At 45.4% G+C, this 25890-nt stretch overlaps 1 protein-coding gene across 1 annotated transcript in view; it reads left to right on the top strand.

Annotated features, from left to right (window-relative positions):
• ADGRG6 (adhesion G protein-coupled receptor G6) overlaps nt 1–25890 on the top strand; it is a 491599-nt gene that overhangs the window by 221610 nt on the left and 244099 nt on the right. The window contains 1 exon segment of the mRNA XM_030198502.1: nt 603–1220. Coding sequence (XP_030054362.1) covers nt 603–1220 — 618 coding nt within the window.

Raw genomic sequence — 25890 nt, 5'->3', positions numbered from 1 at the left:
ATTATTGAACTAACTGAGCATGCTGTGCTAGAAGAATGTGTACAGGAAAACACACTGCCACGGTTTACTTCCTCAGCGTAGTTCTAGAATGCATTTTACAGTTTAAATGCCTTGTAGCCTAACAGATACAGCAGTGAGTTGAGAACCAGAGAAGCCAGATTCAAATCCCATTCCTACTGTTCGTGATCTTGGGCAAGTCGCTTAATCCTCCATTTTCTCAGGTACAAACAGATTGTGAGCCATCCAGGGACAGGGAAAATACCTACTGTACCTGAATGCAGCTTGTCTTGATCTACTACTGAAAGGAGTGAGCTAAATGCAAAACCCCTTCCCTAAAAATATATTATAATGATTGGGCTTCCATGGAGTTAAATGTGTCCCAAATAATGCAGTATGGAAAGACATACATATCATTTGTTGAAGGTCATGTCTACCAATAACAACTTCACTGTGACTTAAACTTTGGGTTGGCCCAGTTCGATGAGGTCAAATCAGGTCTTAAGCATTCATACAGTTGCTTAAGCCACATGCCAATGCAACCTTGAAAATTTCTTTATGTGGAAATATATTAATCCGAGTATTCTTTTTCTTTATTTTACTAGTGGCTGTTTCTCTGAGGAATCAGAAAGTCATCATCCCACAGAACAAAAGTATAGAGATTGTGTCTGTCGCAAGCAAAGTCAAAACGCCGGCCCTTAGCCAGTTAACAGTTTGCTTTGAAGCCACCAAATACAGCAACAGCAGCACAGACTGGAAGGCCTTCTCCTACTGGAATTCGACAACAGACGTCTTAAGTTTTGGAAAGTCCAAAAGAGGTCACTTCTTGCAAATCTTGGGAATAGAATGCTCCCTGGATAGAGCATTACCCCTGGATTCCTATGGAGAGTTTTTTACATGGGCCTTTAAACAACTGTGCATCACGTGGGAAAACTCAGGACAGATAGGTGTAAGTACCAGGAACCACTATCGGACTGTTCCGTGCTTAAACACTATGAACATGCTCATTCCAGAGAATGGGCTTTTAGTACTGGGCTCCTACAGTAATCATATAGACTCTTTAAAAGGAGACATTTACAACTTTCGCCTCTGGGATTCCATGCTGGATTCCAAAACACTGTCCAGCCTCAGCTGTGATTTGAAAGGGAACATTGTTAACTGGGAGAACGACTTCTGGGATATCCCATCCTCAGCCCTGAAAGCTGAAAGCAACCTTAGCTGTGGTGAGTGATACATTCTGCATGTGTTTCTCATCTTTCTCCTTCTCGCAGTTTTGAAAGCATCATTTGTCAGCAGGCAGCTGAACATAACGTAGCTCTGTAGAGGTGAGGCTGCTCTGTGGAAAACTGAGCAGGAAAGCTTAGCTTGCCACAGAGTAGCACAGAATTTGTTGACCCTGTGCTAGCAAAGGAACGTTCAATTTGTTTCAGGGCTTGCTTGTTCCTACAGTGTTGGCCATATCTACTATTGACAATTGCAAGCTGATTTCAAATGCAAGACAGTTACTGAGGCGTGACCCTAGAAAAATATTTTTATAATCATAATAAAATCCTGCCTGTATTAAAACATGTTGGAATGTATTGTATTTTTACATGCATTGCCTGTCACCTATTATTTCTCTGTGATTACTCTGTGACCTCTGATGTGAATTACTTAGAGAGGTCACACAGCTATGCAACTTCCTGTTGGAGGTTAGATACAGCACATGCAGCACATGGAGCACATGGAGCTCATGATCTCTCCTAACCTGAGAGGATCTATGGTGGTGTGAGCATCCATTACCATCTAAGCACATGGAAGGAGCTGATAATACAAATGTATAATAATATGTATATATAAGCCTGTCTGATTATAATCTAACTACAAACTGTGAGTAAACAGATGTTTTGTTACTTCAACTTTAAAGTGACTCAGCAGTGAATTATTCAGGGGTGAATGAGAGAGAGATGAAGAAAGAAATTAACATTTCTAAAGCTGAAGCTGTGTGTACTAAAATCTGCTAATTATTTACTACAAATAATCCAACAAAACAAAAGTACAGGATATGCCAGCTTGTTTTTGTAGCATGCCCAGCTATTCGTATGTTTGTTTTATGCCTCCCTCTTTATGTCTTTCCCTTGAGCAATACACATAAAAGTACTGAATGTGAACTTTCTGCTGTGTGCCTCTTCTTCAACATTACATTTCCCTTGTAAATGTTTTGGTTTATTTTTATTTATTTATTTATTGGGTATGTTTGCCTCAAAAAATGGATCCGATAAGTGAGGACCTTCTTTTGGTAAAGATCTCCAAACTTTCACATTTCCTATGCATGCAAGGGAGGTGCATTCAGTTTTTTTTTAGTGCACCTTAAAAAAGATTATTGCAGGTGAAATCGATTTAATGCATGTTAAAGACAAATTGTGTATGTTAACAAATGTTATTAATACAAATGTATGGATCTTTAGGCTAGGGGTGTTGCAGAGGCAACATTCACAGCCCCTGTAGGTGTGAGGAATGGAAGTAATAGTCACTGCTTAAGTATGATACCTGATATTTGCATTCAGAGCCTATGATTATAAGTTTCCATACAGATTCCAGGCGCAAGGTCCCCAGCCCAGGCCTTTCACTGCAATAATCCATTCAATAACTCTGCTAACTCTAAAGGATTTCTGAACCAACTATTTATTGAGTCTTTAATTCAATCAAAACTATCCCATGTGGCAGACACAACAGCAACAACAAATATATACAAAATCTCTTATGCCCCGATGTTCATAACAAACAGAACAGTGCCGGAGAAATAGTGCTGAAACACCGTGGCATAAGAGCTCCCTAATGCTCAACGCTAATTGCATGCAAATATAGGCATTGAGCATTAGGAAGTAAGGAGGGGTGAACGTGCCCCAGCACAAGCGCACAAGATCTGCGCGGTAATCACAGCTCTTTTGCTCATGCGCAGTGTGATTGGGGAGCAGGGAGCCCTGGCCAGGGAGAAGAGGCGGATGTTGACTAGTTTTAAAATTCTGAACAATTTCTTAGGCAACTCACGAAAAGCCCACTCAAGGGTAGGTAAAAGCCCACTCAAGGGTAGTAGTGACAGACAGTATCACTGACCTAATTGGAAGTTAATTTAGTCCAGTAATTACTGCACTGTGATTCACAATCAAACTCCAAACTGAACTGTGTACTAAGAGTAGGGTCTTGGACTTCAGAAAGCTGACTTCAAAGATTAGCGATAGCGTTAAGAGGATTGAAAGATGTTGAATTTTGTCCAGCAACAAGACCCCTAATGTGGTTCTACAAGGCATTAATGCCCCTGTCCAGTCACCCTTGTTTCCCGCACTGTTGTCTAAGCATTGTAGGGTATAGGAAATTAGCTCATTTTGACTACATTTGCATGCAATTGCGCTATCCTTTGGTGCACTCATTATTCCCCGTGCTAGAGCCTTCTGAGCATTCTGCGCTAGCAAATGCAGGTGCTAGTCCGGCGCTAATGGCCTCTAGTGTCCGCATTTCCTTCTAAGCATCAGAGCTTCAGATCCTTCACTCCTTTTGATCAACAGTGCTTCACTCTCCTTACATTTTAAGTTCTGTCACTGGAAGTGGCAGGAATTAAACACTGTTCTCTGTATCTGTAATTTCTGCTATGAGAGCAGACAGGACAAATCAGTCACTTGTAGGATTCCACTTACAGATCTGAAGTTAATTGCTTTGAGATCCAGGGTCATTGTCCTCAGACACTGACTCTTTGCTTTGGATCCAGTTAGGAATCCTGCAGAGATGACAAATGTTATCCTTCACCCTTGAGATGTTCCTGGACCATAGGGTTTACGGTCAGAGCACCAGAGAGAGCAGAGAGTGGGCTGCCAAGAGCACTGGCGCATATTTTTCACGCAACAGACCGTGTGAAAAATAATCGCCAACGCCGTCGGAAGTCCATTTGGGCAAGTCACGAGTGGTCGCTCCCCTGGTGACCCACCTAGCTACACTTCTGCCCAGCCTCTCCTTTCCCTTTGTGAAAACGAAAAAGGTGCAGAGGCATCCCCAAACCCTCCAGCATCCAACAGACCAGCAACTTAAGTGGTTTTAGTCCCTATGTGCTTCAGTCTCACTCCTTAAGTCCTAGTTAATACAGTCTGTGTGGCACAGCATGTAAGCTCCTATTGCAGAGACCTAAAATGTTAAGACATTGGCATGAAGGCTGTCCCCTAGTAACATGGATCAGTGGCTGGGGAGTTATCAAAAGTCAAAGACATGCTTTCAGCACTGAGTTACTATTATAATTTGGGGGAGGGGAGGTGGATGTTCTGCTGCTACCAGTTTCTCCCACTGATTATCATAGACACTCCTACATTCTCCTACTTTCTCTCAGCTTCTATCCTTCTACAAAAAGTCAGAATATTCACTGGACATACTAGATTCTGCCTGCCCTACAACTGATATCAGACAGGAAGTATTATTTTATTGATTTAAAATAGTGGAACTGTGAATTCAAGCGGGCATCCTTTACTGCTGAATTCTCAAGGGCTCTACACTATATGTGCAGCAGATTCAGCTTTGCCATTACCATTGAGTGTCTTGGTGATGTAGTAAAATGTTCAAACCTGCACTGCGCAGGAACCTTTTTAAATCAGAGACCATTATCTGAGATCACTTGATAAGGTTGGCCATAATGTGCAAATTGTACCTTACAACACTTGCTTGTAGTTTCATAGACAAATCTGGGAGTAGTTCAATTTTCCAGAAGTCTGGCTAGTGATCCATTACCAACAGGAACTCTTTCCTAGCTAAGTTAAATAAGTCAATACTGAATATCTGCCAAGGACATACTGGTATGTCATGTGCCATCACTGTTTCCTTCTGCTGCTCATGTGCATATTCATTGCAGGTGGAACAAGTGCTCACAAAGTCTTTGTTCTCACTTTGCATGTTAGGACTAATAAAGAGTATCACAGGCCTACCAGTAACACACTTCACCATTGATGTTGCTTGAATGTATATGTGTTAGTGTAACCCTTTGCTATATTGGAGCCGTGGGTGGGAGGAATCATGAGTTCATCTCACATTTGAGAGTGCCCTGATTCATGGAATCTCAGTGTGGGGTGGAGCTGATAATTACTATATAAGGAGGGACAGTATTGTAAGATTTGTCCTTGGTAGCCTGTGTTGAGAACTTCTATACGCCCCCCCCCCCCCAAGTGACCCGGTGGAAAGAGAGAGGGGGGTACCTTCTGAGCCAACCCTGACATTGTAGTGGGATCAGGGTCATTGCTGTTAATCCCCTTAGTCAACAGAGGAGCAGTCCTGTGGGTAGCACATTGTCTGCCTGCGGCTGGTGATAGTAAACCCCTGAAAAACTTGGACAGTTAATGCTGGATCCAAATCTCTGATGGTAATGGAGTTACATCGGAAAAATTGACTGTGGGGTGCCATCTGACTACAGGCCAGGCGGTTTTTCATATGTGCATAGCCCAAGAAGGAAAAGTTATCTGCTCTTGTGATTTTGTAAGCCATCATGACTGTATGCTGAAGATTATCATGTCAACCGTTACTAAGTTCTGTTTGTCAAATAAAGTTCCGTTTTCTTTACTCTCCTGACTACCGTGTGGTTCCTTGGTTGGAATCGGCGGGAACCTGAAATGAGCAGTGCACACCCAGTCTCCCGAACTCCGAGGTCAGCTCAACGGGGATAACCATAGAGCCTAACCCAGCTAAGTGAGAGGAGTGGGTTACTGACCAATTTTGGCACCCAATGTGGGGCTTGAGAGACTGCAGGAGAAAGAAAATTTTGGCTAAGCACTACAAGAGTGATTTTCCTTGTGGATTACAAATAACAGAGGCCATTTCTTAGTCCTGGGAGTTACAAATTTGTTCCTGGAGAGATAGAGGGTATCTGCCGGTGGAAATTCAAATTTTCTCACCTTCGTGGAGCCAAACTAACGGACAGAGAAGAGTGCGCCAACAGTGAATACCTGGGAGAAGGGCAGGAGAAATTTGCTGAGTCATAGTGGTAGCAGTTCCCGTGTCAGCCAGGGAAGGAGGAGGGCGGTGCTGTCCAAAAGCAGTGGAGAGTTGAGCGCTAGCTGTCATTAGACGTTGAGCTGAGTGACGTCATTCATAACTTTCGTAGACTAAGAAGCGTGCACATGGATGGAAGTGTTATCCACGGGAACAAGCGTGCTGGAGAATGACCTGGAGGAAAGAAAATGTGTGCTGGCTCTGCGTAAAGCCACAGAAAATCTCCTTTCTGAGATGGCACATAGGATGCAAGCCATGATGGAGTTATTGGTGGAAGATGGAGCCAATGTGGGTCAAGTGGTGTGCCCTGAGTGTTGGTATCAAAATGATCCAATTCTTATGCGCCTATGCTGTACAGCATGTGGGAGAAATTCTTTAAAAGAAAAACAACTCAAGCAAAGTTGATTGGCAAAATTTCTCCTAGGAGAAAGGAGAATCAGAAGATCTGTGCTGATTTGGACTTGGGGTCCCTGGGTCAGTATTCCCACAGTTCAGTAGAACTGAATTTGAATGATATCCATTCAGAGGCCCATATCTCTGAGGGTGCAGCATGGCACGAGGAGATTCTGCCTGGCTTGAAAACCCTCCGGTTTGACAGGAAACCTGAAGTAGGGAATTTGGAGACTATTTCAAGGAGTAGCAATGACGGATGTGATTCTGATCTTGATTTGTCCCCATCTGGGTGCTTCTCCTCTTCAGTAACATCTGAGGGGCAGTGGGTGAACAGGAGTGCAACAGAATTGGAAAGTGTGGCTCAAATGAAGAAGATACCACCTGAAGTAAGGGTCATCACTGAGAGCAGCCCAATCTAGTCTTGATAGTGGCTTAAGATATCGGACATGTGCAAAGACTCTGCTGAGAGAGGACTGAAAAGGATCTGGTGGAAAATATTGATTGACCCTGAGACAGGCCTTCCCCAATCCGCTATGATGCTAGAATATCTATGCCTGGCCACAGGAAGGGTCGAGTCAAGTGGTCCGAGTGTGAAGACTACAGATGGACAGTCAGTAGCTCTAAAGTCGAGCATCTTGTAAAGAGCTTGGATATCAATTTGCTTTCTATTGGCGGGTATGGAGCTGTTGTCCAACCAACGGAGAAATCAGCTGGGCATTGGTTGGGATACCCAGTGCCGAAGGACCTGTTACAGATGTCCTGGATTGATGAAGGTGTCCTGAGAATGATTAAGGCAGACTTATTCCTAAAGCGATTAGTTTGGAATATGTGGGAAGTAGAGTACCCTTATGTTTCTTTGCCCATCATGAGTGTGGTGGAAGTCTGGAGAGAGATTTGGATAAAGGAGGCTGTCCAGTTTGGCTGAGTGGACCCTGGTATCTCCGAGTCCGTCGGGCTGTTGACCCAAAATATCGTGAATGGACTGTGGGACGCTATATTCATAAGCAGCGGGTTCAAATTGTGAGCCCTAATTTCTGTGTTCAGGCCTGTGGTATTCCTAGTTTACTACAAGGAGGCCTAAATGTTCAGAAGCCAGATCCTGAGTGTTTGAACTGTGACTGTGGATTTGGACTGCGGTCCAACGGCAACAAAATATCCAATGCAATAATCTACGTGTCCTGTTGAAAAATGGTGTTAAAGTGTTTTCTATTTGCATAAGAGATATCATGAGAATTGTGTTAGAATGAAAATAATGATTCTCCGAGGACAAGCAGGCTGCTTGTTTTCACATGTCCGCATCAGACCAGGAACCAGCATTTTGCAAGCAAAATATAAGAAAAAGTTTTGCCAGAGTCTTCTGGCGCACGTGGATCGCGCATGTGCGGACTGATTTCCTGCCCGTCACGCAAGCGCATCTCCTCAGTTTCTTTTTTTTCCACGGTGGGTGCCACAGATTTCTCCTGTGCTCCTCGCTTTGGCCCGGGACCAAGAGTCTTCATTTTTTCAGTCTCCTTCTTCCTTTTGTTAAAAAAAAAAAAAAGTTCCTTCCTTACCATCTCAGGTACCGATACTCACTCGTGGTGTATCCAGTGCCTTGGGCCTGACCATAGCCCAGCCACTTGTAGTCTGTGTCTTCGTATGAAGAAACGGACTCAAGTGTCTCTAAAAGCCCAATGGGAAAAACGTTTTGGGGCTCAGTCCAGTATTTTGACGTCGACATCGACATCTGTACCGAGGTCGGCAGCATTGATGTCGACATCGAGGGAAGCATCGACGTCGGAGGAGAGGTAATGGCTGCTGAGAGACCAACTCACGCTGGGAGCAGTGAGGCGTCAAGTGGGTCTCCATCTGCCTTGGGGCCTCCTGTTATACAGGCCCCCCAGGACTGACCTTCGTCGGATCTGACCCCGCCGAGACGTGAGGATTCCATGTCCTCATCAGTACCGAGAAGTCTCGATGAAGGGCATCGAGCAAAGGCGAAGAAGCACCATCATCGTTCTCCTATGACACACAGTGCCGGGAGCTCCAGGGTGTCGAGGGACTCGGCACCCAAGAAGCGTTGGCGCCGAGAGGACCGCTCCCCCTCTATACAGAGGGTGCCAATGCGTCGGTCTCCTGGCAGCCCAGTACCTGCTCCTGAACCTCGGCAGATTCTGCCACCGGTTGTTCCACCGATCCCGCAGCCTTCTCTGATGGTGGCTCTCAACAAGCGCATCCGGGCCTTGCTTCCAGAGCTTCTGGAAGGATTGCTGCACCAGCCTGCTTCAGTTTCGGGGGTGCTTGCGCCTTCTGTACAGTCTGCTGCAGTGGCGTCTGTCCCTTCAGCTGCGGTGAGGTCCCCGGCCTCGGTGCTGCCTGCGGCATCCGTGTTGGCTGCCACCCAGGTCGACTCCCCTTCAACGTTGGTGGAGGAAGATTCACCACAGTCCAGGCGGGCATCACCCTCTCGACATCGCCATCGAGGACGTCATTCCTTGGTGTCGAGGCAGGCTCAGTCTCGGAGTGCCCTGAGGGAGGTCTTATCCGATACTGAAGAGGACCATTCGTGGGAGTCAGAGGAAGATCCCAGGTACTTTTCTTCTGACGAGTCTTATGGGATTCCCTCTGAACCTTCCCCTCCACCAGAAAGGAGACTCTCTCCACCGAAGCGTCTGTCCTTTACATCTTTTGTCTGGGAAATGGCTACAGCTTTTCCTTCCCTATGGAGGTCGAGGATGAGCCCAGGGCTGAGATGCTCGAGGTCCTGGATTATCCTTCTCCACCTAGAAAGGCTGTGATGGCTCCTCTACATAAGGTACTGAAAGAAGTCCTCTGGCCCCGTGATCCCGAAGAAAGCTGAATCCCAGTATCGAATCCACGTTGTACCTGGGTTGATGAGGTCTCAGTTACCCCACAATTCCATGGTGGTGGACTCCACCCTCAAAAGAGCCAAGAGTGCTAGAGACTATGCCTCGGCACCCCCAGGCAGAGAAGCTAGGACCTTGGACTCTTTTGGGAATTATGCTCGCCACCAGAATTCAGTCATACCAGCTCTTCACAAGCGTTCACTTGCGGAACTCAGTGAGGCAACTGTCCAGCTTGGTCGATACCCTCCCTCTGGAGCAGGCTGAGCCTTTTCGCCAGGTGGTCAGGCAGCAGAACGCGTGTCGAAAATTCCTGACCAGGGGCACGTTCAACACTTTTGATGTAGCATCCAGAATTGCTGCCCAGGGTATAGTGATGTGCAGACTCTCATGGCTGCATGTCTCTGACCCAGATCATTCGGTCTAGCAGTGAATGGCGGATGTTCATTGCCGTGGGGACAACCTTTTTGGTGAAAAAGTAGAGGATCTTGTTGATCAGATCAAGAAGCACAATGATGCTATGGATTCTGTCTCCCGCTGGGCATCTTCTGCTACAACCTCCTCAACTAGGAGGTATTTTGGGGGGAAGAGGAGTGCTCCCTATTCCTATGCTAGGCGTAGGTACACTCCGGCTTCTCGGCAGCTTTCCCAGGCTCAGTCCCAGCGCGCTCGTTCTCGTCAACAGTGTGTGCCTAAGGCCCCTGAAAAAGCAAGGGACAGGGCTGTTGACTCTGGACGGCCATGTCACGGCTCATAATGTTAGAGCCATGGCTGCGTCGGTGGCTCACTTAAAGTCACCCTCCATTGAAGAGATGTGCTAATGAAATTAATGTGAGTTAAATGCTAAGAAGCCCATAGGTATACAATTGTTTGCGCAGCATTTAGTGCACGCTAATCATCAGCATGCACTAGGGGCTAGATTCTGCATATGTCACATAAAAAATTGGTGCTGGAAAATGCTATTCCGTAAGCCGCAATTAAAGTTAGGTGTGGTTTACAGAATAGTGCTTACGTCCGGGACTCGTGCCTAACTTTAGGTGCTGCCATTTGTACCAGCTGAAATATGGTGCAAAAGTACATGTCTAAATTAGGTGCATATACCTGATATTCTATAACAACACATGTAAATGTTACGCCCCCGTTCCACCCATGGCCCTACCATTTCTGTGCAACTTTTTTTTTTTCTTTACTCATGTGTAAAATTTAGGCACAGATCCTGTGCCTAAATTTATACGTGTAAGTTCCAATTAAATCTAATTAGTGCCAATAATTTCTTGTTAAAAAGCCAATTATTTGCACTAATTGGCTCATTATTCAATTAAATTGCATGCGCAAATGAGGTGCACACTGAAATTTGCATACACAATTTTAGACGACTTCTATAGAATTATGGAGTAAATCCGTTAGTACATCTTAGTAAAAGGACCCCTTAGTGTTAAAATGAATTTTAAAATCACCCATCAGCATCAAAAATGAAACCTTCATTTTCAGGGCTGTGCCAAGGGTCTGTGGCGCCCCCCCCCCCGCAAGGGATCGGGTGGTGCCCCCCCCCCCGCAGGGGATCGGGTGCCACGCCCCCCGCAGGGGATCGGGAGCCGCCCCCCCGCAGACAAGCGGTTGGAGCGCGCGCGCCCCCTCCCCCCCGTGAAGATGATCACTGTCCTCTCTCCCCTGCCCTCCCGCTCCCATGTCCCAACTGCCTGCCCTCTTCTCCCCCCAACAAAATCTCTTTTAAATTTACCTCCGTCTGGTAGCAAAGGCGCAGCGTAAGTGAAGGAGGCGGCGCTCCCGACGTCTCTACTAGTCTTCCCTTCGCTCAATGTCCCGCCTTCTTCTGACGTCATTTCTGACATCAGAAGAAGGCGGGACATTGAGCGAAGGGAAGACTAGTAGAGACGTCAGGAGCGCCACCTCCTTCACTGACGCTGCGCCTTCGCTGCCGGACGAAGGTAAATTTAAAAGAGATTTTGTTGGGGGGAGAAGAGGGCGGGCAGTTGGGACATGGGAGTGGGAGGGCGAGGCAAGCATGGCGCGGCGGGGCGCCCCCCAGAGAACGGCGCCCCCCTGCCACGCTTACCTCGCTTACTGCGTTGGCAAGGCCCTGTTCATTTTACTCTCACAGATAAATGATCTAAAATTACAAATGATAAATGATCTAAATGATAAATGATCTAAAATGATTTCAAATGGAGAAGGCATCAGCTAAACCACTGACTCCTCAAAACTGATTGGAGATTTCACTAGCAATCCCCTACAGCCTGGCAGAACCAAGCTGTTCAGAAATTGAAAGTTTAATTAAAAATTACATTTATAAAGAATAATTGCATGCAAATAATACTTGAACAGAACAGGATACAAAAGAAACTAAATCAAAAGAAAGTAAGAATTACAATAAGAAAGCAAAATTCTCTCGTAGCCCCCAATATTGGGATCCTTCAGAAATTACAGAGAGACTAATCAAAGATCAGAAATATAAAGAAACAAATTGTGGCCTATAAAGCATACCTAATTCTACACCCTGTGTTCACAAATCAAGTTCTAAACAGCAAACTATCTAACTCTAATCCTATACTGCAGGTCTGTCACCAATCTGCAAGGGAAATGTATTATCCAAAAATTGTTTAAGATGAACAGGATCATAGAAAATGTATCTCAAATTATTCAACTTGACTAAACATTTTACAGTAAAATGGAGAAAAAAAATCTCCACAGTTCTGAACCATGCATTGACGCAATTCCAAAAAAGCCTTTTGCCTCCACTGGGTCTCCTTACCAACATCAGGAAAATACCATGCCTTATGCCCCTTAAACAAAGAATTTCTAAAATACAAAAACAAAGAACTAAATTCTTATCAGCTTCAAAAATGAATGAGACAAAGAGAGTGGCACGTGTGTCCACAGTGTTCTTGAGATGTTTCTGAGACATTCAAACTATCTGGTGAAGCTGGGACCCCCAGCTGTTTCCAATCTGGCCCACCATTCCAGGTGACATTCTCTTCTTATATGAAAGATAATAAATTGTATTCACGTTGGGCAGGGATTCATTAGGTAGTTGTAAAAATTCTTGCATATAGGTCTTAAAAAGTTCTCTTGCTGAAAAAAGCGGATCTTTGGGAAAATTCAGAAATCCTAAATTGCAGGCTCGCAATGAATTTTCTACACATGTATTGCAAATCCAATGAAGTTTTCATCAATTTCACGTGCCCTTTTAAGTCCTTAACTTCTGTCAGACCAGACAGGGATCTTCTGTTTTCCATTACTCCAGATTCCAACTGTATTACCCGCTGTGACACTCCATCCACTTCCTTCTCCACCACGCTCACTCAGTTAATTACAGTTTTTGTGAGGTTGGTAATGGCCTGCAAGATAGAGTGGTCTCCGCTGGAACTTCTACCTCTGACAAATTCTCAAGATCTTGCCTTCACCCAATCAAACCTCCAGGAAGAAACCTCGAGGCTAGTGGCAGTTCTGAGCTCACTGCTCCTACTCCACTCTCGGATTCCACCATTTAGGGAGGGGTCTCTCCAAGAGACTAACTTTCAGCTAACTTTGCACTGAGGTCCACGCTCAAAGGCACTAAATTTCCATGACTGTTAACAGCTGTCTGCACTGTCGGGGAGCTGCCCGCTAGCAGCTGTAGAGGAATTTGGGCAGGCGAGCTGAGTGAAAGACTCTCCCCAACTGCAGCTGGTCTCTGGATCTCATCGCAGCAGCAGCGAGTCCACCGGTGTTCTCTTGCCAAGGGGTAATAGGTAAGGCAGCCCTTTCTTTTCCCCTCCTCTTTGGCATAATAGCAACTTGCAAGCACCACAAAACAATGAGGACCCGGGAGCAGCCAGCCTAGCGTATGCCTGCCACAGCCATGTTGAATTGAAAGTTTAAACATTTCTGAAATAAAATCCCCACTGCATCTTCCTTTTTTTCCCCCTCAACAAGCCTGAAAGATGAACAACACTCTGAAAAAAATAATATTGTCTCCTTTCACAACCCAAGTTTCACAAAGGGCCAGGAAATGAAAATTTTCCCTAACCAACAAGTCAAATATTGCTGATGATTTATTCACAGCTGCTCTAACATTACACAATCCAAATAACCACCTTCTTTAAACCTTTTCTTGGAATAAACACCAGAGACCTTTGTACAGATTTTACCCTCTTACTACATTGGCCAAACACCCTCCACCTTCTAATTTGTTCTGTATATACTACCAGGGCCGGTCTTAGCAAGTGCGGGGCCCTATGCAGACCAATTTGATGGGGCCCCACCCTAGCCCTGCCCCCACCCTAACTCCGCCCCCACCCTAGCTCCAGGGCCCGCCACCCCTCCCTCCGAGCTCCAAGGCCCCCAGCTCCAGGGCTTGTCGATCCTGCAGTCAGTGCCAACTGAAAGCAATGTCTTTTTCACAAACACAGATACACCCTAATCCACTATAGAATAAGTAATCATAAACTTTCTATTTAGACAAAAAATAAAATGAAACCCCAAGATGCCAGACTCTGCATACAATGCAACACCACAGAAACAGAATATGTCCTCTAGTACTGTGCAAAATATAAAGACAGCAGTTGTAAATTTGAAAAAAACTAACAAATACCAATCACCACTTCACAAATTAACAAATAGAAATAAAACAAATATAGAAAATAAAATACCATTTTATTGAACTAATATATTTAACTTTCAGAGGCCAAAACATCCTTCCTCAGGTCAATACAGTATAGTACTGTTACAGTATCCTATTTTGACCTTAGGAAGGGGGTTTTGTTCTCCGAAAGTTAGCCAAAATGTATTAAAATTAGTCCAATAAAAAGATTACCTTGTTTGCATGTTCTATTATAAACATTTATTAACATATCTACAATACTACTTTATCCTAAAGCAAAAAAATTTAAATATATATTTTATTTACAGTTTGTTGTCTCTGGTTTCTGCTTTCCTCATCTTCTTTTCACTGTCTTCCTTCCATCCAGCATCTGTCTTCGGTCTCTCTCTGCCATCCAGTGTCTGCCCTCTCTGCTCTCCCCTCCATCCAATGTCTGCCCTCTCTTCCTGCCCCTTCCACCCACATCTGCCCTCTATCTCTGCCCCTTCCATCCACCATCTGCCCCTGTCTGCCCTCTCTCTCTCCCCCATCCATTCACTGTCTGCCCTTTCTATCCATTCCCTTTCTCTCTGCTCCTTCAATCCACCATTTGCCCTCCCTCTCCCATCCATCCAGGGTTTGTCCTCCCTCTTGCTCCCCCATCCAGGATCTGCCCCTCTCTCCGCCCCTTTTTTCAGCCCCCAGTTCCAGCCCCACTATCCCACCAGTCCCCCATTTCAGCCCCAGCCCTTTTCTCCCACCAGTCCCGAGCTTCAGCCCCCCAGCCACTTCTCCCTGTCCCCTTTTCAGCCCCCAGTCTCAGCCCCTGCCCCTTTTCAGTCTCCAGCCTCTTATCCCACCTAACCTCCTTTTCAGCCCCCAGTTCCAGCCCCCTTCATCCACATGCCTTGTATTAGGGCCCCCCTTTTCAGAACCATTCTCCCACCTGACCCACGCATACCCCATTTTCCCACCAGCCCCAGGCATGGCCCCCATTTTCCCATATTGCCCCTTCTCAGACCCAGTCCCCTTCAAGAACCCAGTCCCCTCCCCACCCGTCCCCTTCAACCATCCAAGAACCCCCTCTCCACCTCAGTCCCCTTCTCCCATCCAAGAACCCCAGTCTCCTCCCCACCCATCCCCTTCTCCCATCCGAGAACCCCCTCCCCAGTCTCTCCCATCCAAGAACCCCAGTCTCCTCCCCACCTGTCCCCTTCAAGCATCCAAGAACCCCCTCCCCATCCCCTTCTCCCATCCTTGAACCCCCTCCCCACCTCAGTCCCCTTCTCCCATTCAAGAACCCCAGTCCTCTCCCATCCGAGAACCCCCTCCCCAGTCTCTCCCATCCAAGAACCCCAGTCCCCTCCCCACCCGTCCCCTTCAACTATCCAAGAATCCCCTCCCCACCTCTTCTGCTTTTCCCATCCATGAGCCCCCTCCCCACCTCAATCTCCTTCCCATTTGAGAACCCCCTGCCCACCCTTCCCCCACCTGAGAGCCCCACACCCTTCTCCCATCTGAGTCCCTCCCCACCTACCAGCTCCATTCTCCTGCCACCCAGGCACACTACCCTCACTGTCTTTAAAAAAAACCCAATTTGAAGCGCTGGAGTAACAGGCAGCAGCGCCTCGCGTCTGCCCTGCTACTAAAAATCTCTTCGACGACGTCATTGGGCCTTCCCACATTGAGTCCCGCCCGCCCTCGCGGTAATTGGAAGTTACCTCAGAGGAGGGCGGGACTCAATGTGGGAAGGCCCAATGACATCGTCGAAGAGATTTTTAGTAGAAGGGCAGACGCGAGGCGCTGTTGCCTCAGCCTGTACTCCAGCGCTTCAAATTGGGTTTTTAAAGGCAGGACAGGACGAGCAGGAGCGGATTTGGAGCACCTGACATCTGGGGCGGACCGCCCCCACCACGTCGCCGTCGCGCGTTGTTGAACTTGGGAGGGAGGGAGGGAGAGTGGTGCTCGGGCGGTCTGGGGCGGGGCGACCTGAGGCGCGCTGCGCGGGGCCCCCCTGAGCGCGAGGCCCTATGCGGCCACCTCGGTCGCCTCGCCTTAAGACCGGCCCTGTATACTACCTTACCAAACTGTTGTCTTTGTGCCTCAAAATCCAGTAACTCAAATCTCCACATACTGTTTTCACCAAATCCCATACTCCAAAAAGACCTTATACTGCATATAACTGGAATTAGGTTTGAGAAATTAGACTGTCTCAAGAACCTCCATTCTGCTAACCTCACTATAGGTATTCCAAAAAAACGCCTACAAAATTATGAATGACAGGCTCCAGGGACACTAACAACATACCTTCCTGGCTGTACACCCCTGAACCCTCCCTCACCCCCATATCACACATAAAATATTAAAAAACAATAAGACTTCACCTCACATCCTTAGGAAAATGTTCAAATCTTTAAAAAGAATACCCCCGCACATTGTGCTCCCAAGGTGCACACAAAGGGGTAAAGGCTCAGATGAGGTAGCACTCAAACTTGGTGCGCTTAAAGCCCCAGTTCGAGCTGAGGATGTCACCAGGGTTATGTCCCCCACCAGCAGCTGTCCCATTCACAGCAAGTTGACAAAGGTAGATGTTCTGGCATTCTCACAGGTTTGGAAGCTAGATGAGACATAAGGAATGGATAGTAAGAGCAGCCCAGGAAACAACTCACTCAAACTTGGCACACTTAAAACCTTGACATGGGGCTGATAATGTCACTATGTGGGTGGAGTTATCTCCACCACCAGCAAAAGTTCCGTGCACAGCAAAGTGACAAAGTTCAACGTTCCAGTGGCCTTGCAGGTTTAAGAACTTGTTCCTATCTTGGACAAACTTTGTTTTTTCTTTGCAGGTTTTTTATTTCAGAGCTTTTCAGGCCACACTCCCTCCAGGTCCCAGGGCTGCAGGCTCTTCCTTTCTCCATTCTTTTCCCATGTCGACCACTGCATTACTGTGCATAGGAGCAGTAATCGAAAGTCCATTCTAATGAGCTCACTAGTATTAAAATAAACTCATTAGGAATTCCATGCAATGCACAGAGAACTGGCACATAGAAAACCCCTGCCTTAGAGGCTAAAAACTACCAACAGCTCCAAAACTGTCGTTCGGGTCCTCTGCTAACTTTCCTGTTAGTATCTGAGTGCTGATTGGTTTAGGCACTGCCAGGAAAGTCAGCATAGCAGCACGCCACAGCCCCTCACCCCCAAAACCTCCCAAGCCTGAGCCTCCCTCACCCAACTTTAAAAACATCCCAGGTGGTCCAGCAGGTGGCCCTTTGTTTCGCCAGCTGGCTTCTTCAGAGAAATGCACCATCAGAACGTGTAGGAGTGTCAATCTGCAAAAACATTCATCAAAATGATACCCAAACTTATAAAAGATGCTGAAATTCAATGAGACCAATAGCAGACCACTCTGAACCAAAAAAAAAAAAGAAATTAATCATGCCTAATCTTAAAACGGCAACAAAATAAAACAAAGACCAAACTGTTCTCAGAAAATTGCCTTCCACATTGAATGCTGGCATTCAAACCAGCCAGCTCCACAGTGTTAAGGGAAAACATCCATTTCTGTTTCCTTTGTCACAAAAATGAATGATTATCTCCACTTCTGTAAGTTGCCCAAGGTCACAAGGAAAAAAATGCAGGTTTTTTTTTTCTTTTTTAACTTTATTTATTTATTTAGGTGCTGCCTTCCCTAGTTTGCAGCATACTGCTCTCACCACTAGGATATCCATCATGACTAGAATCTAAGAATTATCCATGTTATTTCTCACCTGCACTTGTACATCTCTCCTTTTACCAGTATCTGTATTACTTTTGGCTACACCTACAGATTTGTCATAACAAAAAATAGGTCAGTGTGCTAAGGTGCAAAGTGTTTTACACCAGTTGGGTTCAAATAAAAATATGCATAAATGTACTGGAAAACATGAAAAACAGTGAAATTTCAGGGACTTTTCACATTTTTCCATGCAAATCGTTGCTCGCGAAATAATTTTGCAAAATTCTTTACTCTCAGTAGAACACTTTTGCACATAGTCCACACGAAAGTTTATTTTAATTCATTAATAATGAGCTGTTACAATGCGGAAACATGCAAAACAGCTCTCCTTATTTAAGATTTTTTTTCTGAAAACCAATGTGCCAATTTTTCACAAGTAGCATACATTTGTGCATAATGGCTAAAAATCCTTGAGAAATTCTGTGAATTAATGTATCAGCCTCATAGTTTCTTGAATCTGATAATAAACACAAAAGCTACCTAAGAATAAAACTACTGCTGTTTCTAAATATTTATGTAATAACTAGAAGGTGTACACTGCACTGTATAAACACTGAAGAGACAATCCTTTCTCTGTGGAGCTTACAATCTAGTTGACAGGTAGAAATTGAGGATAGATAATGATACATTAATGGGAATGCACAAATGAACAGAGGAGTTGATCCAGTACAAAAATGTCCTTTATTATGATGAATTGCATAAATCTCTGATGATTAGGTACATGCAGATTCAACACGGCCCATGTTTTGGCATGATTGCCTGCAATCAGGTGTCCATGAGGGGCATAATCGAAAGCAAACGCCCATCTCCATGGGCATCTATCTCTGAGGACAGGTACGTGAAGGGGCGGGCCAGACTGTATTTTCAAAAACAAAATGGGCGTCCATCTTTTTTTTCGATAATACGGTTTGTGCCGGGCAAATGCATCGGATTAGGGTGGATTTGAGCTGGGCGGTTTCATTTTTCAGCAATAATGGAAACCGAAGGCGCCCAGCTCAAAAACGAACAAATCCAAGGCATGTGGTCGTGGGAGGGGCCAGGATTTGTAGTGCACTGGTCCCCCTCACATACCAGGACATCAACTGGGCACCCTAGGGGGCACTTGTAACAATTTAAAAAAAATTTAAATACCTCCCAAGTCCATAGCTCCCTTCCCTTGGGTGCTGAGCCCCCCAAATCCTCCCCAAACCCATTGCCCACAACTGTACACCATTACCATAGCCCTTATGGCTGAAGGGGGGCACCTAGATGTGGGTACAGTGGGTTTTGGGGGTGGTTTGGAGCGCTCCCATTTACCAGCAGGCTAGTGCCATGGATAGATTCCCCATAGGGTGTGACCTCCAGGGGAAATTAGGGTGGGGTTTTCTGCCTGTGGTGACCACCTTCCCTTTTTGTTGAGCCCTCAGGTGTTGGTGGCAACCGGACCTTAGCTGCCTACCCAGATAGCAGAGGAACTCCAAATGGAGACACAAGCACCGGGCATTCACCAGTTAGGAGCAAGGCAGGAGTAAGGCTGAGGTCCAGCAGAGACTGGAGCAGTATCAGGAAGCTTGTAACAACAAATAGGATCTGGCATGAAGCAAGCAGCCAGAGCACCAAGTAGTGCAGACCAGGTTCTGGCAAGAAAACCAAACAGTGATTAGGTTTATATAGAAGTCTGGAAAGGAACAAGTTGGCCTCCAGAAGGAAACAGTAGTCATGGTGTGGACAGCCGTCTCAGTGAGGCACACTGACATTACCTGTTAGGAGGTCAGAAGTTAAGGTGAGCCAAACCCTCCCAGGAGCTGAGCCCTTTACAGTCTGGCAGTGGAACCTCACAACTTTAAGATATGGCTAGGGTGCAGTGGAATCCATATGAGAATCTGTAATAGGAACTTTTATTACGCTATATCCAAGGCTTCATTAAGGCATAGGCAAACTAGGCATATGCTCAGGTCCCTACTACTACTACTAATAGCATTTATATAGCGCTACCAGATGCACGCAGCGCTGAACATTTGACATAGAGAGACAGTCCCTGCTCAAAGAGCTTACAATCTAGGTAAAACAGACAGACAAGGCATTACGGGCAAGGGAATTACAGGGTAAAGAGGAATAGGGGAGGAGGGCAAATGAGTAGCGGTTAGGAGCCAAAGGCAGATGTTTGTGGGGGGAAGAGAGTGCTGTCAAGTATGTCTACAACTCAGAGGTCCTAAGGTTGCTGTCTGGAGTTTTTTCCAAGCCTCTACAGATTTCTGTGTTTATTTTTGTAAACCAGAAGGATGGCTAAAATATCTGGACAATTTTCAAAGTTTAAAATTTCCCTCTGCAGCTTTCCAGTTCTCTCCCTCTGTTTGTGCCTGTCCTGCCTGCTTCTACTGTCGCTAGCAGCAAAAACAGTAGGTAGGATCCAGCCACAGGCAAAGCATTGGGGTAGGAGCAATATACAGCAGCTCTAGTCACAGGAACGGAGGGGGTGAACCAGAGGGAACTTCCTGTGCTATGCAGGTGAGGTGGAATGTCTCCTCTCTGCAGCTTTCCCTGCCCTGCCTGAACTGAGGAATGAAGACTCAGGATCTCTGTTTCTTCCATGTGCTTCATCACTTGGGTACCAGTCAAGAGTCAGGCTTAAACACATAGTGCCTGATATTCATAATGATAAATGTTAATTCACCAGTCCAGTGCTAACCAGTCATTTTCAGTGACACTTAACCAGATAGTGCTGCTGAAACTGCCCAGTTAGCGTCCAAGCCGAAACTGGTTACTTTAGGGGCATTCTGGGGGTAGAGTTGGCACTTATAGTAACATAGTAGATGACGGCAGATAAAGACCTGTATGGTCCATCCAGTCTGTCTATAGTTAATTATCGTTTATTGTAACTTGCTAAATCGCTGTAGCTGATAGAACAGTTCAGACTAGTGTGCAGACTAAAAACAAAGGAAATTTGAAAAGAACTCCATTTTTAACGGAAAAGTTCAGCAACCACACCAGTATAGATAAAAGAGGGAGGGATATAGAAAAGAGGAGAAAAGGGGGTAGGGGGTAAAGGCATCCTGTTGAGCAGTATGATAGCAGGCACTTTTTTTCCTTAAAAAATACCCCCAAACCAGTCAAAGTTTCAGGGTATTACAGTGAATAGGCGTGACATGAATTTTTATATAGAGTCTCTAGTATATGCAAATTTATCTCAATCATTTTTATTGTGGATATATTGAACTCCTGACTGGCTCTAGCATTCCCAAGACATGTTTGGGAAATTTGCTTTATTACCTCTCTTACCAAGAAGATACATTTTCATTCTACCATCTGCCTATCTGTGGATCCCCATTTCTTCTTCAAGCATTTTAAAAACAGGACTGTGTGGTATTTTGATGGAATGACTTTCTGGAATACATGAAACTGGAAGGAGATGATGGAAAATAAATAAAGGTTGTCATCTTAATAGAATCCTAAAACAGCTGCTATTATGCACACAAAACGAAGTAATTTTGTAAAGACATTTTCTCGTGTATGTGCTAGTATCTTTGTGTAAAATGCCTGTTATCAAGTTACCCTGCTTGTTCCCATATGTAGATGATAAGAACAGGGGGAAAAAAAAAAGGAGAAAAACTCCTATGAATGTATACAAGTCTCAGGGAAGGGAGTAGGGGAGAACCAATTAAATTCCAGCAAACTACAGAGGTGAATAAATACACATAAAGTAATATTTATTAACAGACCAAAAAACAATAATGAAATATTTTTTCTAAAAATAATAAAATACAAAAACAGATTGCCTGATTCAATTACATACTGAAATTCGAATTCAATTTTGTTCATGTCGACTCCCTTAGGTGCCGCAGAGCCTTGTAATTCATCTTTTAACCAGTTTCGGGAGTCTTAATCCAGGGAGCAGCTAGCCGTCCTCACTCATCGCCAGCGTCTCAGTATCAGCTGACAGCCTGTCTGCTTCGCCGGTATAGTTGCAGATGCCGGAGTACGAAGAGCGGCTTCCCCCTGTTCCTCTGAGGTGTTACCGGCCGGTCCACTCACGTCCTGGTTTGTTATCAGCTGGGCCTCGCCGCTGCCTCGGCTGCCCTGCTATTTCTGATTAAGTGCCTGTCGGAGACGCCGCTCTGTTACTGTTTGCTGCACTTAGACTGCCTTTGGGCACAGATTCAGAAGATGGAAGAGGATTGCTGGCAAGAAAGACACATCTTACTGGTGATACTTCGAGGGCTGCCGCGGAGCTCTGCTCATCTTTGGGTCGGTCCCTGCTCGCTTTTCTGTCCCCGCCAGCGACACCGAGGGAGGCCGATGCCGGGAGGGTTTCTCTGCAGCAGACTCAAGCGAGGAAGTGCTGCTGGTGGAGGATACGGGCAGCGGGTGCTGTCGGGCACAGTGCGGGGTTCATCAGCCATGCCTCACGGTTTAGTCCTGTCGCAGGAAGGCTGGGTATCTGCATCGAGGGAGGAGTTTATCAGTGGGAGTGGCGGTACAGAAGAAGGGCTGTTTGATCCCGGAACCAGTCATACCATGGCAGCAGTGCAAAGCCCAGGGGTCCAACTTATCTGCATTGCCAGCTCTGTGGAGAACGAGTCGCCAGATTTTCTCAACTTCTTCAGCAGCCTGCTTTTCACCTTGGCCTGTCCCTGTGCTCTCACCTCATCCTTTCACAGATATCACCTGTAGTCCTTTCTACCAACATATTTGGACCATTTTGGACTCTTTCCACCTTTCCTGACTTCATTGTACTTGTAACTCCCCGGATCTGGCCAAAGCCTTATAGTGTATTGTCCCTTCCCTTCCCTTTGCCCTCTCTTCCTTCTACCCTCTATGCTGACATTGTAATTGTTTCCTCAGTTCATTGTAAGCCGCTTTGAGACTGCTTTACGTGGTATAAAGCGGGGTATAAATGTTCTGAATAAATAAATAAATGCTGAAAAAAGTTTGCAATATGCATGAAAATGTTGCCAGGCTTGATACAGATCTATGTTTTGGTGATAAATGCCTGCCTCAGGAGTCACAAGTATGCAGATGTGATCATTTTCCCATTATTTTTTTCAAACTGAGCCTGCCAGTCACTTGTGTATTCATCAAATTGTCTTTCTGGGCATATGCTTAGTTTGTCTTAGATCATCAGGGTACAGAAGACCTGGTAAATTTGGAAGCTTCCAAGGTGAAGCATTTTTCAATGGAGAAACATAAAAACTGCTGTGCTCCTATAGAGACCATTTTCAAACTGCTGCAGGAGACAAAGCCCAAGGTTAGTTTTTACCCATGGTCTTTGCACTAAATTTCAAAATGAAAATACATACATATGTAGCTTTGAAAGTTGCCCCAGGAAAAAGTATCCGTAGACATTTGCACCAGCTTTTTACTGTGGATTCTTTTCCCATGGAGAACAATATGTGTAAGTTTCAAAATGCAATGTATGCAGGTATCCTGCCCCTGATCTAAGTTCTCCCAGGGATGCAGCTATGAGTATGCAGGTTGTGAAACCTCACATGTATTTTCAGCCAAGTATAGCGTGGGCAGTTTTGAAGCAGTCTTTTAACAGAGGTAAATCGGTTACCAACAGCATAGGCAGGGCTTTTTTTAAGGGGGTATTTGGGGGTACTGAGTACCGGCACCTTTTCCATTGTCTGCTAAAATTGACCCATGGACCCCAAGTTTTAATGAAAGAGCTCAGGCTCTACACACCAATTCTGCCTTGCCATAGATTCTATGCCTGGCTATTGTGGGGTGGGTCCCTTAGTAATCACCCCACCCCTGAAGGGTGGCCTGGCATTTGAGTACCAGCACCTTTTTTGCTAGAAAAAACACGCTGAGCATAGGAATGAGGTATTTCAGTGCCCAAGGGCACACAATAGAAAACATGCCCTCCAACCAGTATTCCAGTCTTCCCTCCAGTACTCCAGAGCCAGAAGAACTGTTTAAAATACAGCACCTAGGACAAAACCTTTATCTTTCTGTCCTAGTTCTGGCCCTGTTTACTTAGGTAAAAGGTTTCTGAAAGCTGTCTTCTCGATTTGCAGTGATAACATTTGAGAGGATATTGGAGCAATGAATGGCTTTTTTATAAGTGCATACTTTCTTCTGTGTCATTGGCTCACATTTATGCTTGCCACTCATGCAAATTAAATGTTAACATATGCATACACTGTACATCAGCCTGAATGCTCCTGTATTGCTAGAGTGGTTAACTTGTTCTTAGAAATTTTCTAGAATTCCAGATGTCTGATAAAAGTTGTAAGCAATCAAGATTCAAGGCCTTGAAAAAAAAGATCCATCTACTGATTTTTTTAACATAGAGCAATTGTGTCAATTGGGTGCTAACATTTATGCATTCATTCCCTCAATTTCTATATATGACTCCTTAAGTTGTGCGCACTAATTTGGCTGCATGGCCAAATTCTATACACAATTTAATTAACAAGCCAGTCAGCGCCGATAATTGGTACTTAACCAATTAGCGGCACTAATTGCTCTAATTAGAATTTATGCACACACTTTTCTAGGTGTATTCTATAATGTGGTATGTGTATGAATTCTAGTGTATGCAGTCAAAAAGGGGGCATGTCCATGGGCGTGGAATAGGTGGTTGTGGACATTTTTAAAAAACTATGCGCACTATTACAGAATACACCTGATGTGCACCTAACTTAGGCACAGGTAGGTAGGCCTTGTTTTAGGTGGCCTAAATGGGTGTGCCTACATTTTAGGTGCAAGAACGCTGCATGAGCTTATTCTATAAATTATGCCTATCTTTAGACATAGTTTATAGAATCACGTTAACCATGTCGTTTTACGGTGCCGATTTATATGGAGCCATATATAGAACTTTCCCCATTGTCAATATTCAGCCATTGGCAGTGAGCATTTTCCACACCGCCAACACTGTTATCTTTGATATTCAAAGCCGGGACCTGTGTGGGCTTCGACTTTGAATATCCAGTTATTTTTAAGCCGGTTAACACATAGCCATGTAAGTTGATATTCATCACATGGGTTACTGCATAAAACTAGGACAGGCATTAATATGGTCCCATTTATGTGGTAAACCTGGCTGCTTAAGGGCTGAATATGAGTCCTTAAGTGGCCAAGTGCTGACTTCGCCCCCGGAACGCCCCAAACATAGCCGGTTAAGTGCTGCTGAATATTAGCAGCACTTAACCAGTCAGTAGCTGGCTAAATTGCTTTGAATATCGGGCCCGTTTAGGACAGTGGCATATTTATTCAAGGTGCATTTGTTTCATACATACCCCCTGTTGGACCCGACCCCCCCCCCCAATTCCTTAAAATCATCTGCACTACAGTCTTCACCCAGGCAGTGGCAGCAGCACTCATAGGCTGCCTGCAGTCTGTACCGTAACTTTCTCTCTGAACCATCCCACCTCTTCTGATGCAACTTCCTGTTTTGTGAAGGGCAGGATGGTTCAGACAGAAAACCCTGGTGCAGGCCGCAGGCAGCCTATGAGTGCTGCTGCTGCTGCCCAGGCAAAGACTGGCGAGGAGGCGATTTTAAGGTACCAGGGTGGGGGGAGAAGGGGAGTGCAGGAGACCCACTCCTTCTTAAGAATTCCTGGCTATCCCACTGCTTTAGAATACTAGTGTGTGTATATGTAGGTGCTCACTTATGTGTGTATATGTCAGTATGTAAATACACAGCTGTCTTTCATAGCACATATTTACATGGGGGTGCACACATGGGCAGAGCATGGCCAGGACACAGGCGGGGCTCCTACTTACACATGTAGCTTACAGAACACCGTAAATTACATGCATTCCTGATGCATTTAGGTGCCCATACTTACATGAGCTCTATGGCTAGTACATCTGTGGGCATGTAAATGTTAGGTGTGCTGATATTGGGTTATGCTAGCATTCTATAACAGAATTTATGTGCCCAGATGCCATTCCTTAGCAACCCTCTGGATCAGCTCAGAAATGACTGATGGGTTGTGTACACCTACCAGCAGGTGGAGACTGAGATCTCTGACACATGTGTCTATAATACTCATGCCTAGCCTCAGTTTGAATCATTCTCAGTCTCTAGCAGGTGGTAGATGTGGTGAGCCCTTTAGTCTCAGTATTTTTTTCTGCTTATTTCTTCTTCTTCTTTTTTTCAAACTTTTCTCTCTTAAAAAAAAAAAAAAAGAAGAAGAAAGGAACTTTAGGCTACTTTTATCTGTGCTCCATCAGGGTCACTGTTGCTGGAAGACACTGAGGCCCGAGTGGGTTCTTTAGTGCCTTGGGGGTGTTACACTCGGGTGACTGAGTCCCTCCCCCCATTACCCCCCCCCCCCACCATAGTTCTTAGCAGTCCTTTCTAGGGC

The sequence above is a fragment of the Microcaecilia unicolor genome, chromosome 3 (genome assembly GCF_901765095.1).
Source record: "Microcaecilia unicolor chromosome 3, aMicUni1.1, whole genome shotgun sequence".
NCBI lineage: Eukaryota > Metazoa > Chordata > Amphibia > Gymnophiona > Siphonopidae > Microcaecilia > Microcaecilia unicolor.
The sequence above is the reverse complement of the archived record's forward strand: the minus strand, read 5'-3'. Positions and strand labels throughout refer to the sequence as shown.